Source organism: Sapajus apella, unplaced genomic scaffold, assembly GCF_009761245.1.
Source record: "Sapajus apella isolate SASKATOON/1434 unplaced genomic scaffold, GSC_monkey_1.0 scaffold171, whole genome shotgun sequence".
NCBI classification, from domain to species: Eukaryota; Metazoa; Chordata; class Mammalia; order Primates; family Cebidae; genus Sapajus; species Sapajus apella.
Window position 1 is genome coordinate 1,514,643 of NW_022437111.1, and position 15,395 is coordinate 1,530,037.

The 15,395-nt window shown below is 42.7% G+C and overlaps 1 protein-coding gene across 2 annotated transcripts in view; it reads right to left on the reverse strand.

The window, feature by feature from the left end:
* The window catches only part of CD86 (CD86 molecule), a 65,795-nt gene that overhangs the window by 28,221 nt on the left and 22,179 nt on the right, over window positions 1-15,395 (reverse strand). The window contains exons 1-2 of one of the 2 annotated variants that reach the window (XM_032267723.1): window positions 14,293-15,304; window positions 1,881-1,930 (exon numbers count right to left, since the gene is read on the reverse strand). In XM_032267723.1, coding sequence (XP_032123614.1) covers window positions 1,881-1,930; window positions 14,293-14,663 — 421 coding nt within the window. In that variant the 5' untranslated portion in view covers window positions 14,664-15,304. Of the gene's footprint in view, window positions 1-1,880; window positions 1,931-14,292; window positions 15,305-15,395 lie in introns of those variants that run through there. The other variant, XM_032267724.1, reaches the window with a different exon arrangement.

Sequence of the window (15,395 nt, forward strand, 5' to 3'; positions counted from 1 at the left end):
AGCACAGTAACATGCTCTGCAGGCTTGTAGCCTAGGAGCAACTGGCTGTGCCATGCAGCCTAGGTACGGAGCAGGCTACGCCATCTAGTTTTGTGTACAGACACTCTATGATGATCACACAATGACAAAATTGCCTAACAATGTGTTTCTCAGAACATACCCCTGTTGCTAAATGACTCATGACTGTATGTGCATTTATGAAATAAATAAAATAATTCATGTGCGATGGCTTATGCATATAATTCCAGCACTTGGGGAGAATCGCTTGAATCCAGGTAATCGAGGCCACAGTGAGCTGTGATTGTGACACTGTACTCCAGCTTGGGTGACAAAGATGCTGTCTCAAAAAAATAATAAATAAATAAATAAATAAATAAATAAGGGGTGGGGTGGGAAGGGAATCTTGCTGGATTGTTTTCCAGAGTCTTGTCTTCTTCCCTTGCTCTCTGACACACACATATCTCCCACCTCCCCAGGAGCTAAGGTGGCAGGTCATGGGCCCTGGGGGTTGGAAGCTGCTGATGTTACCTAAGTCAGTGATCAGCTGGCATATCTACAGGCCTCACACTCTAGGACTCCACAAACTCAAGGTGCTCAGCAGAAAACAGAAGTCCCAAAAGGCCAATCCCAGCCAATATGGATCTGAGGGAGTATCTCTTTGTAGTACCCTGACTCCTCATCAATCACAGCAGACATGGGGACAGTGGCCAAGGCCCTGGTGTGTGGCCATTTGGAAGAGGTGAACTCGTGACTGGTGGCCTGTGGATGCTGTAGCCAAACTTCAGGTTCAGTTCACCTCCCTGACTGGGTGGCTTCCCTCTCAGGCCTGCAGGTGGAGAGAAGGAGCAGCAGGAAGGGGTGGGCCAGGAATAACTACAAGACACTGAGTCATAGGACACATGGTAGGGACCGCAGCCAACCTCCGTTTACAGATGAAGAAACTGAAACTCAAAGTGAAGCAGCAAACAGGGAAGATCTGAGTTTTCTGAGGCCGGATGCTATTAAAATTTTAAAGGGAGGTGGTGGATAGTTAAGAAAAAGAATGTAGAATTCAAATACAAAATGCCCCTGACTGCTAACACCACCAGACGGCAGGAGAATGGGATGGAGGGAAAAGTCGCAGAGGAAGGAGACAGCAGTCGTAACCTATTGTGGTTAGAATATCTTACTTATCCAAATTTTTCCAAAGCATAAGACATGTGACCACACTGCTAGGGGGCCCTTCAGAGGGTCTTGAGGGGGATTTAGAAAGGGTTGTACAAATGTGGGGCTCTGAAGCTTCAGCTTCATTAGCTCCACTGTAAATCAGCTGATGCAATTAGCTGACAATCCGTAGTTGTCAGTAAGCACTGGCAACCATGATCTAAGTGCATGGGCTGTAGGGAAGGGCGTGGGAGAGGGTAGGGAAGGCAGGGACATGAAAACCAATGCTCCGTGTGAAGGGAGACTTTTGGAATCCCATTAGTTGTTTCCTAGGAGCCTGACAATGCTAGAAACAGGGTCAGAAAAGACCAGAAGAGAATATGTGTGGAGCAGAAGAGTCAAGTCTCAGCGGCCTCAGTGCAGCAGCCTTCCCCCAGCCCCATGGGATGGGCCAAACTACCCTACTCTGAGAATCTAGGCTCACTGATGTGAGACTGCGGAGGAGGAGGAAGCACACGGGGGAGGGCTCCATCCCAGGATGGGCCTGCCTGCCATCAACTGCTTTCAATCATAACACTTCCTTCTTCTCCAGGAAAGTCTTTTTTGCATGTGGTCTTGTACGACGCTCAGTAGAAAGTGAGTAAAACCCACCAAGTCAGGCCTGGGCTTGCAGTGGTCAGATTCATCAGGAGACAGTGAAAGTATTCCAGGACTTAACAAAGCTGAAAGTTTCTTACCAGAGATCAGGAGGGCCAACGCAAAGAGAATGGTACTCAGTCCCATAGTGCTAGAGTCAAAAAAGAAAAGATAAAACTTGATTAGAAAAGGAAGCTGAAAACCGATGTTCACCAAAACGTGACCTGGAAGTGGAGCGTGGGATTCACTTGGGTTCATGGGTTTGCAGAGATAATGCTAGGGGTTCATCAAAGCCATTTCCTTTTGCTCTCAGCTCCATAAATAGGTCACATTTCGCAGCCTCCCCTGCAGTTAGATAGGCCATGAGATTGGCTTCTTGCCAATGGAATTGTGGGCAGAAAAGACGTTTCTTCCGTATCTAGCTGCTAAAGTCTCCCTCTTTCCTCTCTTTCCTGCCCTCTTAGCAGCAGGCAATCCAGAGGAAAAGTCCAAGGGCCTAGAAAATAGTAAAGTCTTACAATGGAAGGGACCTGGTTTGCTGCATAAACTAGTAAAGCAGCTCTCTACACCTTTCTGACAACTGATCTACATTGGATTGCAATATTAGCAAAAAAATAAACTTTTGGGGATTGATTATTGCAGTAGCTAGCATTATCTATCTTGACCAACACACAGGCATAATGGGGCAATCGGAGAGTGTTGTATTTGTGCTTAGAAATCAGCCTTCCTTTTGTTTTCCTGTGGTTCTCAAACTTTAATGTGAGTAAAAATCACCTGGAGAGTTTCCTGGGCCTCATCCACAGAAAGTCTGGCTTAGTAGGTTGGGATGAAACCCATGAATGTTTATGTTTAACAACATAAGGACCACACTTTGAGAGCAATTAACTTAATCCATGTGATGAAGCCAAGAAGAGGCCAGCGCTAAATGGTTGCCCTAGAAATCTACCCAATTTGCACTGAGTGGGACATAAGTTTGGCTTATAGCTTTCTAACAGCCAATGTAAAAAGGAAAACCTAACCAGTGAATTAATTCACATGTCTGTCCACTAATTCATAGCTCTGTTGGTAAAAACAAATCAGTTCTTTCCAGGAAAAGATGCACAACTATTCTTGATCCAGTAGCAGAAATTTATTCCCCAGATGGTGTTGTTTAGAAGCCATTTGTGTTTCTTTCCTCCCTGCTCTCACTGCACCCAGTGCAGGGCACTGAGCTAGAAGCATCTGTTACGTTTTGTTTCCTTCTAGACTATACCTTTTCTTTTTTTAATAAATATTTTTGAATAGATCATACCTGTACATGGTACTAAATTTGAAAGGTAAAGGTGATAAATAATGGAAAGCAGGTCTTCCTCCCAGCCTTGTCCCCTAGCTGCCTAGTTTTCTTCCATAGATGTAACTGGCCTGATCATTGTTACACCAGTTTCTTGCCTCTACTTAAAGCTACTTTAGACAAAACTAAACAAAAAGATAGATCCATATTCTGTTTTCACTTTCTTTTTAAGCACAAATGGTAGCCTACTATGTACAATTTTGCACACATATGATCACCTTGGAGATTATTCTGTATCAGCATGTATCCTCATGCTTACAGTTGCATATTAGTCTATTGTATTCCATTGGATGACAATAATATATTTCCAGACCGCTACTGATAGATACTAAGATTGTTTCCAAACTTTTGTTGCAATGGAAAATCTTGATTATATGCCATATCACATAGGTGGGAGTAAGCTATATTCCTATAAGTAGAATTGCTTGACCAAAGGGCCAAAGAATAGTTGCAAATTTTTCTCCCCTGAGATAATATGTTTATGTTCTGATCAACACAAGAGCCCTTATTTTCATGTGCCTTTTGCTAACATGTTTTCTAATTTGTGATCTTTAACAATAGGGAAGGGTGAAATTACATCATATAAGTTTTAGAAATTACTATTAGTTGTGGTAAATACACATAAAATTTGCTATCTTGACCTTTTGAGTGTACAGTGGTATCAAATACATTCATATTGCTGTGCAGTCATCACTATATCCATCTCCAGAACCCTTTTCATCTTGTAAGACTTAAGTCTCTATACCTGTTAAACAATAACTCCCCATTCTCTCCTCCTCTCAGCTCTTGACAACTGCCATTCCACCTTCTGTTTCCATGAATTTGACTGCTTGGGGTACAAGTAGACTCATACAGTATTTATCTTTTTGTGACTGGTTTATTTCACTTAGTATAATGTATTCAAGGGCCATCCACATTGTAGCATGTGTTTGAATTTTCTTTCTTTCTTAGACTAAATGATATTCCACTGTATGTATATACTACATACTACATTTTGTTTATCCATTCATCTGTTGATGAACACTGAGTTGCTTCCACCTTTTGGCTATTGCACATATTGCTTCTATGAACAAGGGTGTACCAACAACTCTTTAAGACCTTGCTTTCAGTTCTTTTGGGCATATATCCAGAAAGGGAATTGCTAGATCATGTGGTCATTTTATTTTTAATTTCCTGAGGAACTGCTACACTATTTTTCATAGTAGCTGCATCACTTTACATTCCCTTCAACAACTAGAACAAGACCTCCAATTTCTCCACATCCTTGCCAACACTTGTTCAACTCATATTCTATGATACGTAGGTTGCTGTTGGTGATTTAGTATAAGGAAGTTCATAGGAATCAGATAGAGAATTCTGTTCCCAGGCTCTACCCTTGTGTGATGTCAGCTTTGGCTCAACAGGTAATGCCCAAACTCTGAAATCTATTGGCTGGAAGGGAAGGAGAGAGCAATCAGGAACCAGCCATTCAGCTCATACATGAAACACCTACTGTGCATTTCAGCAACTGAAAGTATTTGCAACTAGTCACAAAGCATTAATTTTCTATGTATAAAAGACCCTCTACAAATCAATAAGAAAAATAAGAAAAAGACCAAAGACCCAAATGAAAAGCGGCCAAAACAAATGTGCAGATAGCATATAGAAGTGGAAATAACTAATACATTTGAAAAGATGGTCATACTCAAAATTTAAAAATTTATTATAAAATGACAGTGAGAAACACTTCCTACTCATTAGGCTGGCTTCTATTAAAAAACAAAAACAAACAAAATTGAGGGCCCTTTGAATCTGAACTCCCACTTAATATAGGAATCTCTCATGGTTTGCAAACCAAAGACCATTATGTTTGACCTAAACAAAGATAATTTTTTTCTGGGGTGGCATGTCAAACAGGGACACAAATCAAATTATAGTTTACTATAAATTTAACAAATCACCGTTAATTCAAATAATTTCATGAAATCAGTATTGCTCTGAGGAATCTTTGACAAATGGCCCCTGTAATTCACACAGTGAGGAGAAGCCCTGACCCTCACAAGGAATCAGGACCATTTTTGACTTCCCGGTTTGCAAACTCTCACTTCCCCTGGGTTAGAAGCTGTTTCTCCTTATCTTCCTTCCGCCAATACTGGTTTTGTCCTCTGAAGCTACCCAGAGTAAGCCTAACACAGTTCTGGCCAAAATCCTTCAAGGATTTGGCGACGGCAATCACTTCTCTCCTCAAAATCCTGGATTTCCTTCCAGTAAGCTTCACTAATGTTAATTTGGAGACCACACACCATCCTAGAAAACACTCTGGACGCCTAGTTTATCAGTGACCCTGTTGCAATAGTATGCTAAAATACTCAAGATTACATGATTTTCTTTTATGAAGTATACATGCCCCATATGAAGAATTTCTCTCCACTCTAGCCATGATGTGTATGTGTGAGGGTGTGGGCTGGGTTAGAAAGCCAGTCTCTCCAATGTCATTGGCTGTGAAGAAGAGTAGAAATGTCCCCACTCCCTCTGGAATGAAACCCCAACACAACCAGAAGCCAGAACTTTCTCCAGTGGGCCTGGAAAGTGGAAACTCTTGCCTTTGGAGGGAGAGAGCAAAATGGGGAATGGGAGAGGAAAGAACCTACGAATTTGTGGGGGGATTCTCTGAGAGGAGATTTCTGTCAGCTAAGCACAGAAGAAGGTCTATGAGGTGGGTGAACTAGTCAGAAACTTAAATAGAGGAGCCTCCATGTAACAACTGGAGGCACATTCCAGAAACCAAGAAGAGGACCTGCCATAATCCACTTTCACTTACTTTATATGTCCGGCCCATCAGAGAACATGAGTAAGATGTACTAAATGATTAATCGTACTGTTACTGCTCACAACAGGGTGAGGTTATTTGTCCCCATGTTATAGATGGAAGAATGGAGTCTCGGAGAGGTCACAGTACTTGACCTAGGCCATCCAGCTAGTAAACCGTGCAGCTGAGATTTAAACCCATGCAGCCTCACTGTGTTTCTTTCACACTGGTGTAGCTCCTTTAAAAATGCCAACCAGCTTTTCCTCTGCCATGGGAGTTGGCAGAAAGGACTCTGAGCTATCCAGCCTCGAGGACACAGGGGAGCAGCACAGCCCAGGGCCAGGTGTGATGGTGGCTCCTGGAATCGAGAGGACACTCAGAGAGACAGACTGGGGAGGGCAGAAAAGGGGCCCAAAAGCATCCCTTTGCATCAAGAGAGATTCTTTCCTGAGCTGCTGTTCATTTCGCAAACACTGCTTGAATACCCACTGTGCGCCAGGTACAGAGAGCTCTTCCCTGCTGTAAGCTGGACAGGCATCAGCTTCCCAGCCTGGGCTTAGGTTTTAGGTGCACACTACAGTGCTCCATCTAAGCCACACCTAGAAGAGCTCTGAGGAAATATGACTACTTGGGCAGAAAAAGAAGGAACAGAGAAAGGGTATCTTTGTGTCTGAGGTCTGAAAGAGCATGTGGGCTCTTATTCAGGCAAAAGGCAGGATGAGGAGAGGTGGGTGGTGGCAGCCAGAAATGGGGTGGGACAGGGGAGTGCAGAGAGGATGAAACGGGAAGTGAGAGGAGGGGCCCGCAGTAGATGTTGGAGAGCAACAAGGAAAAAGATTGCTTATTTCACAACCTTGTCTAAAATATTAGTGGTAACTGGAGTATCAGGAAAAATGCTGAGAAGTTTGTTGGTGCCTCAGAAGGTTATTTATTGAGGTATTCTTCAAGGCAAACGTTTGCTACGTCTACTCAGTGTCAGACTTATTCTAGAGGTTGCGGGGGTGTAAAGAGTGTCCACAAATAACTACAAGGCAGGCTCCAGAGCCAGTGTGGAAGGCGGTAGATAGTCCTTGGCTTCTCCTAAGGCATACAAGAGTTCTTGCCCTGCGCAAAGCAGGGGACACCACAGCCTCTGTGGAGGAAGAATTAGGTTGGCTTCAGCCAAGCAGTAGTCAGGGCCCAGCTCACTGCCTTCTGCCAGTTCATACTTGTGGTTGGACAAGCCAGGCCTGCTGGACTAGCACATCATCAGCTCGGTGAGAGAAGGGTGTAGTTCCGGTCCAACACCAGCTGCCTGGGGCCTTGGCTTGCCTCTGGGTGTGACATGCTGTGCTGCGTTACTTCTCAGAGCAGCAGGACCTGAAGCTATATGTTTGCAGCAGCTATTACTACCTTTGAGATACTGGGAGGAGTAGGATAGACTTATTTCCTTTTTTATAAAGTTTCTGAACTTCCAAATAAGAAGGTTACTGGGAATCAAATGTATCTGAATTTTGACAAGGCTTCAGACAGAGTATCTCATGATATACTTGAGAGCAATATGGAGAAACGTGGGATTAATCTTGATACAGTTATTACCCATTCATTCATTGGTTATTGCTTCATTCATTCATTCATTTCTTCCATAAATATTTATTGAACCAGGCATTGCGTTTGGTGCTAGGAATATAATGAACAAAACCAGAAATAGTTCCTCTTCATGTGGTTGCCTCAGTTTAGTAGAAAAGCAAGATAGTGATCAAGTAATCACACAAAGAAATGTAAAGCTAGTTATGACAAGTGCTACAAAAGAGACATTTGTGGTACTTTGACAGCCTATAACAGAACCAGCCTAAACTGAGATTTGAAGAATGATATGGTAGATTAAAGATAAACACATATTCTTGCCTACTCTTCCTCCCACGAAGAGATAGAGTCTGATTTCTTCTCCTTGAATCTGGGGTAGCCTAAGTGACTTGTTTGACCGTAGAATGGGGTACAAGTGATATTCTTCGAGAGCTAGTCATAAGAAGCCTTGCAGCTTCTACCTGTCTCTCTTGGAGTACATTTTCTGGAGTTCTGAGCCACCATGTAAGATGGCCCATTACCTTGAGGCCATGATGCTGGTGAGGCATGTGTAGTGGTTTGGGTCAATGGTCCCAGTTGAGCCTTCCAGCCATCTCTGCCAAGTCACCAGACATATGAATAAAATCTTGGATCTTCTAGATCAGGGGTCAGCAAATTACAGCCTACAGGCCAAATCTGGCTACCACCCATTTTTATTAATAGTTGTACTGGAACACAGCCATGTCTATTGTAAATTATTATCTATGGCTACTTATGTACTACAATGGCAGAATCGAACAGTTATGATGAGACCACATGGCCTGCAAAGCTGAAAACATTTTCTATGTGGCCTTTCATAGGAAAAAACTGCTTGACCCATGCTCTGGATCAGCACTGTCCAATTAGAATATACTACAAGCCACAATTACAAGCCACAGATATAATTTGAAAATTTCTACTAGTCACATTAAAGAAATTAAAAAGAAATAGGTAACATTAATTTTAATAACATTTTGTTTGATCTAATATATCTGAAATATTATAATTTCAACATGTAATCAGAATAAAAATTATTAATGGATATTTTAAATTTTTTGAGGGGGATACAAAATCTTCAAGAATCATGTGGGTGGTTTATAGTTACAGCACATCTCAATGAGAACTAACCTCATTTCAAACAATCGGTGGCTACCGAACTAGACAGTGCATCTCCAGATCAGCCCATCCGTCAGCTTAATATCAGGTGATATCAGTTGATGGCACAGAAAAATTAATAAGGAACAGAAAAATCAGCCAAGGCCTGCTGAAATTCCTGACCCCAAACATTGTGAGAGAGGGTAAAGGATTCATTGTTCTAATCTGCTAAGTTTGGCGGCAGTTTGTAATGTACCAATGGGGAAACAGAACAGATTGAATAGGTAGGTGCTAAGTAGGTGAAGGCCTGGGGAGTTGACAGGAGAATGCTAGGCAAGGGTAACAGCATATGCAAAGGCACTGAGGCAGGAAGGCACAGGAGAGAAGGTATGAGGAGGTCTCTGTGGCCAAAATGAAGAGACAGATGGAAGACAAGGCTGAAGAGGTGAGCAGGGGCCAGAGCACACTTGTCTTATGGGTCAGTTGAAGATTTTGGTCTTTATATGTGTACCACAGAAGAAATTAGAGCTGAGAGTGACGTCATCAGATTTGCATTTTGAAAAAATGACCATGGTTTCTGTGTAGCATCTTCTTTCAAGAAGATGGCTTTTCGGTCTGGGATAGTAGCAGCAGAAGTAGGGGGAAAGTGGATAGATCAAGAAATATTTAGAATTATAATTAACAGGATATGATGATAGATAAATAGGGAAATGAAGACAAAGTATTGATTGATTTATTCATTTATTCATTTGACTTAGCAACTGAGTGTCAAGAATCATTCTTGTCTAAAAGACTGATCCCACAGTGGATGCTACAGGACTCAGCGTTTTACTATTTCACTTTCACATATTTAGTAAAACTACTAATAAAAGCAACAGAAATTAAACTGCTGTGCAGATGGCACAAAACGAGACAGATAGCTCAAAACTTGGTTAGCTGAATTAATATTCATAAAGCCTGAAAAGAGAGACTAATACTAACATGATGGGTCCCCTGAGGGTAAGTGTAAGAATCTGGACTTAAGTTTTGAAATAACAACTGTGTAAGACGAAGAAGCAGATACAGGAGAAATAGTCTACCCATAGTAAACACAAAAATCACATAAATGTTAGTGTGGCATGGCTAACTAAAATTTCATCTAATTCTAGTGTAGAATTCATTCACTGAACTCTGTGCTAAGCAGACCACATCGCTTGTGGTATCACGTTCAGCGAGGTCAGTTATACTTGAATGACACTGACAAATTCAGTTTATCGAGGGGAAGGGCAGCAAGGTTCACTAGTGAATAAGGAAATTACGTCAAACAAAGAACAACTAAAAGGACTAGAGTAATGAACCTGAAGATGCTTAAAAAGATTGCAAGTTCATGCTGGCCGTCTGCAAATATTAAATGCCCTTCCATGGGAGGATACATACACTGTTGCTGAAGGGCAAGTAGTTCTAATAATTAGAAGTCACAGGGAGCCAGATTTCAGCTCCAGATGACGGAAAACTTTTAATAGGGAGCTACAACCAATGAATAGATTTTCTTATGAGGTGATAAGCTCCCTTCACCAGTACCATTCAAACCAAAGTGAGGATAATCACACAGAAGAGACAGTTTAGGAGAGAATCTTGAATTGAGTGGGTGGTTGAACTCCATAACTTTTCAGTTCACCTCTAAGATTCTCATTACACTTCCAGGAATAAAGAGAAATAAAGGAGAACACACGGACACTTCATCTCTCTCACCCTGAGTCAGTTCCTCTCATTTTTAACATAGTAGACAACATGGTACATTTAAAAGATCCCTGTCTGTGTAGAGTCTGCTGAGCTGGCTACAAGTGATCCAGGGCTTCAGAAGACATGGAGAATAGCAAGCACTCCTATATCTTGGAAGGGTTGTGTAAAGGTGGTAATATTTGAACTGATCTTTGACAGGTGATTCAGACTTAGTCTCAGAAGTGTAGTCTGGTAGCAGGAACAAAGTGAGCCAGGCATGTTAGTACTTGCAAGGGTCGGTTTCTGTTATAGCAGTTGAGGCTCCACCCAGTATTGGCTCTAAGTAAATCAGTCCACTCATTCTGATACTCCCACTCATGAGGGCCTGAGCCACTACACTGTTTAACAGTCTTTCTCTGAGAATTGCTGTCTTTTTTGTAAAAAAACAAAACAAAACAAACAAACAAAAAAAAACATTAACAATTGTTAATTTCCTAGAACTCAATGTGGTAGCTATCGGCCTCTGTCCTTGAAAGGCTTTGCAAGCTTTGCATAATTCTTCCCAAGACAGGTTCCTGATAATGTATAACCCTGCATCCGAATCATCTGTTTAATGGGCCTCAAAGAACTGCTGCTTCCTAAAGAATCACTTTAGGGCTGATTGAGTTTCACTGGACAAATATTTCAACCATATAATTGATACATGCATACATGCACAAACGTAAAAATATCAAGCATGGCCCTATGTTCGATGATTTTCATTGGTATAGCATTGTTTAGCAACTTTCTGAGACACAATCAAACATAACAATTTTTAAGGACACATGGAAATGGAGGAGTGACCATGGAATTTTTATAGGACAATAAGAAAAACTGACTGGACTACAGCAGAAGTTGACTTTGGACAAATAATGGGAAATTAGTTTCTGTAAGTAGAGCAAGGAGAGCAAAATAGCTTAATAGGATACTGAAAGTCAAATAAGGAATTTATATTTAATTTAACAGAAAATTGAAAGCTTGGAATTAATAATTTAGGAGCAGAAAAATGATGTAATGACAGCTTAAAGAAAATAAGCCTGTCAAGAGGTGAGGGCTGGTATCAGGGTCATCAAGAAAGCCGGCATTATAGGCTTATAGATTTGAGATGGCAAACCTGAAGCAATAAAGGGGCAGTGCACATGATGAGGAAGGGATGGGTGTGAGGGCTGCCTTGATGGAATATGAACACTTCCTGGTGTCTGGTGGACAGAGGAGATGACTGGAGGTGGAGACATCCTCCGTCCTGAGCTCTGTTTTCCTCAAGCTCCCACCAGCCACGTCTCCTTCTAGCTCAGGCTGGATTGCATGTCTGATTTGGTTTCCAGTCTCTCCTTGGAGCAAGTCCCCCTTATCCCCCATTTGTGGAGAATTTCCTGATCTAATGCTTATTTTCTTTCATGAGTTATTCTTTCCGACAGTCATTTGGGAGCACAGTGTTTCTACATAGACAAGGGTGCATAGGTACAGAGAAGAAATGTCTATCCAGATTAAGAAGGAGCAGAGGGTGCTTTTATCCACTTTCCAATATTGTAGGGAACTGAAGCATTAAAATGAAGAGTACGTTACCCTCACTGGCCTAGAAGAAGGGGCATAGCATGGCAATAGCATTTAGCTTTTCCAGTCCCCCAAGAGCAAATTTGTGTATAAGACATACACCTGGTTCTCCTAGTTGTATCTGGAATCAAGACTTTCTGAGTCAAGGAGCACCCCCTTTTCAAACTATTGATGAATTTGTAAATGATTTTTTTGTTTGTTTGTTTCCTTTTGGCCAAAAAGGTAAGGATCATGCAAAGTTTCTCAGGTGCTTCTCCTAGTTTGTGCTCTTCCACTCGAAGTCTCTGCCTCGCAGGAATGAGGCTCACAGAACTCACTGAAAGGGAGCCATGTCCATCCTGGCCCCCTAAGGTAGCCCGATTCTTGTTTTCTCAGAGACAGCATCAAGGTCGAAGAGAGGAAGCCAGTGTTTCAAGGACACAACCTGAGGGGCCTTCTCTGTTCCACGCACCAGGCCTACCCTGCTGCTTGGAATTCCCACATTACTCATTCCTTGGGCTAAGGCATTTTTTGAAAGCCCCTGTTAAAATGCAAATGCTAGCTGGAAGGGAGATTTTTTTTAAGCCATTAGAAATTAGGTTCAAGTTAATTTCTCTAAATAGGAAATGGAACTCAGAAAGGAATTTCAGCCATCCACGAATAAAGGAAGACCAATAGGGAATGCGATGCTTCCCAGTGTTGAGGTCTCAGGGAAGTGATGGGGAGACGGAAAGTGCTGAAGACACACTTTTCTTCCTCCACACATGTTCAAAATGGCGCCTATTTCTCAACCCTCAGCCCGAGTGTAAGCCAATATACAGTTCAGAAACAACACTGTACAGGAGACGAGAAGAGAGATAGGGGCCCATAAAGGGCTGTGTGCTCAGTATATGGCCCTATCCTTTCTCCCACCTCACAAATACTCTTACCTGCCTGGCCATGAAAGGTGGATTGCCCACACTAGAATGGACTCTGGAGAACTGCCCAGGGACCACTCCACCACCCTCCCTGCTTGCTTTTGCTCTAGTTTTATCTCTTTGAAGCTTCAATCTCCTGACCTACGGACCCCTAACCTCAACTCCCACCTCAATCCGATTTTTGAAACATGGTATTTGAACCTTGATTTTCTCCCGAAGAATCTGGCTTGGCTCATCTCTTCATCTTTCATGTTTTCTCTCCACCCACCCTAGCCTCAACTCCATAAAATGCCATCCTCACCTCCACCCAGCAAGGGGGCACATGAAATCCAAGAATAATAGACTAACCAAAATACCAAACGCAAAGACTTAGTAATTAATCAGCTAACACAGTCACACAGAACAACTTCCTTCTCTTTAAATTACCGTTGCTACATAGTCATGTCTAGTGTGATTAATCTAATATGATTTCCCCACTAGGCTAGAAACCAAAAGTATAGCTTCACCTTATGTCTTTTATGCTCCCTGTTAAATCTCTAGTACTTGGAACATAGCAAGCACTTAGTAAGTATATTAGGAATATATAAATAGAGATTTATAAAAGCTCCCATTATACACAGAGTGGCTCATAGAAATACTATTAATGGTATCTGCAGCAGCAGACATAACATGGACTGCAAGTCTGAGCACATAAAGTCCATTTTAGTCCAGAGCCTTAGTCCCAAGATTGAGGTTACATGTAAGATAAACAGGCTGTCTCCTTCATTATTACAATTTAAGAAGAGTAGGAAGTTCCCTTTGCCAAAAGTTATTTTCACCTGGCTCTCCAGAACCTTAAATTACTATTAACGGAGGCGATATTTTAAGCCCATTTGCAAATGCAAATATGTTCACAGTATGTGAAACACAGTATGTTAAATCACTTGCCTGGGCTCTTTTTTGACCCAAGAATGTTTCTTAAATTAGTTCTTGGTCTCTGGTGCCAAGTGGGGCTAATATTGGGATGGGGCATTTGGATGGGAAGAAATATTGGGGAAGGGTCTCTGGACCAGAGAAGGGAAGGGTCAAACAGGAAAGCCAAGTAAGTCCGTTGCAGAGAGCCGCAAGAGGAGGAAATCCCCCTCCTCTGGATTTCCCACTGGCACAGGGGATTCAGACAGGGCCAGCTGGCATCTTTGGACTGCTTCTTCTAGAGCAGAGGCTGCTCGGAGACCCCAGCACCCCAAGGCCAAGAACGGCTGCCAGTTATTTGGTAAGTGGCACCTTTATTTCCTGCCTATTCTGTCTCTTAGCTCACAAAAACAGATGAACGAATCTGGCTGGAAGAGACACACTTTTGTAATATCCCACCTCCAATGTAGTCAATCTGAGAAGGAAACCTGATGGTCAAAGGTTTTAAGCATGTTCTCTGCAATCCCTTTTACGCATTCCCTGGCCGGCCATCAGCACATCAGCACTTCTGCTCCAGATGCAGCTTGCAGCTTTCTCACACCACTCCCTAGGCATCTGAGCCTCCAAAAACATACCTGTCACAAATGCCCGTCCACTGCAGCTCCAAAAAGAGACCAGATGCATAAATACAGCAGCATTCCCAAGGAACACAGAAGCAAGGTATTAAGAATAAGCCAAAAGGAGACTTTGCGAGCTCCCCATACCTCCTAAGACTTCTTGTAGAGAGAGAAATAATGTCAGGACTGACGCTAGAACTCAAATGCAGAAAGGGGAACTGACTAGAGAGAAACACCACCACAGCCAGCGACAGTGCTCTTGCTTGGTTCCAGATAACTTCTGCCGGCAGGTGGGCATTTCCACTGATGAGAATGACTACAAATATACCCTTGGAGAGTGAATGTAAAGCCCTGGGGAAACCCCCAAAGACAGTCCCATCCACAAACATGACAAAGACACCTTCCCTGACAGATTCACAGAGATCCCAGAGTACACACAGCCTTTGAAGCCCATAGGTGAAAATTCAGCTCAGTTCAAATGTGGGCAGCCATGTGGCAGGCACTGAGCTCCACAGGACTTCAGAAGATAGTCTTCAACAAGTGAGGGCAGAGGCCATGTGCTTCACCTCTAGCCCTTTTCTAAAATCATTCATTAAGTACATCTCTCCACCAGTCCTGCTAGAAGGCATTGACATACACAACCTTCATTTTCAGATGATCCTAAGCTGACCCCAATTGTATGAATCTAGAATGTTTCTGTTACCTCAGTCCACTATTCCCGGAAGTGGGTGGTACTCTTGAGTTTGGCCACAAGTCACAAGCAGAAGTGGGAAACGTGTAAATATCCAGTAGATTTCTCCAAACCTAGTGCTGCAGCAGGGACAGGGTTCACTCTGTATGATCCTGCCCCAGGTGCATGCCTCCGTTTTCTGCCCAGATCAGGCACTGCAAAGCCTCTGCTCCATGTGGGGGACATTTATGTGCCTCTGAGATCTGCAGCACTTGAGCAAAGAAATTGAGAAGTAGCCCCTCTGGGCATGTACCCCTGATCTCTTCGAGGCTAGCCATGTCCTGTGAAGCAGGAGACATTAAAAGTAACAAAGTGGCTGGGCGCGGTGGCTCACGCCTGTAATCCCATCACTTTGGGAGGCCGAGGCGGGTGGATCACGCGGTCAAGAGAT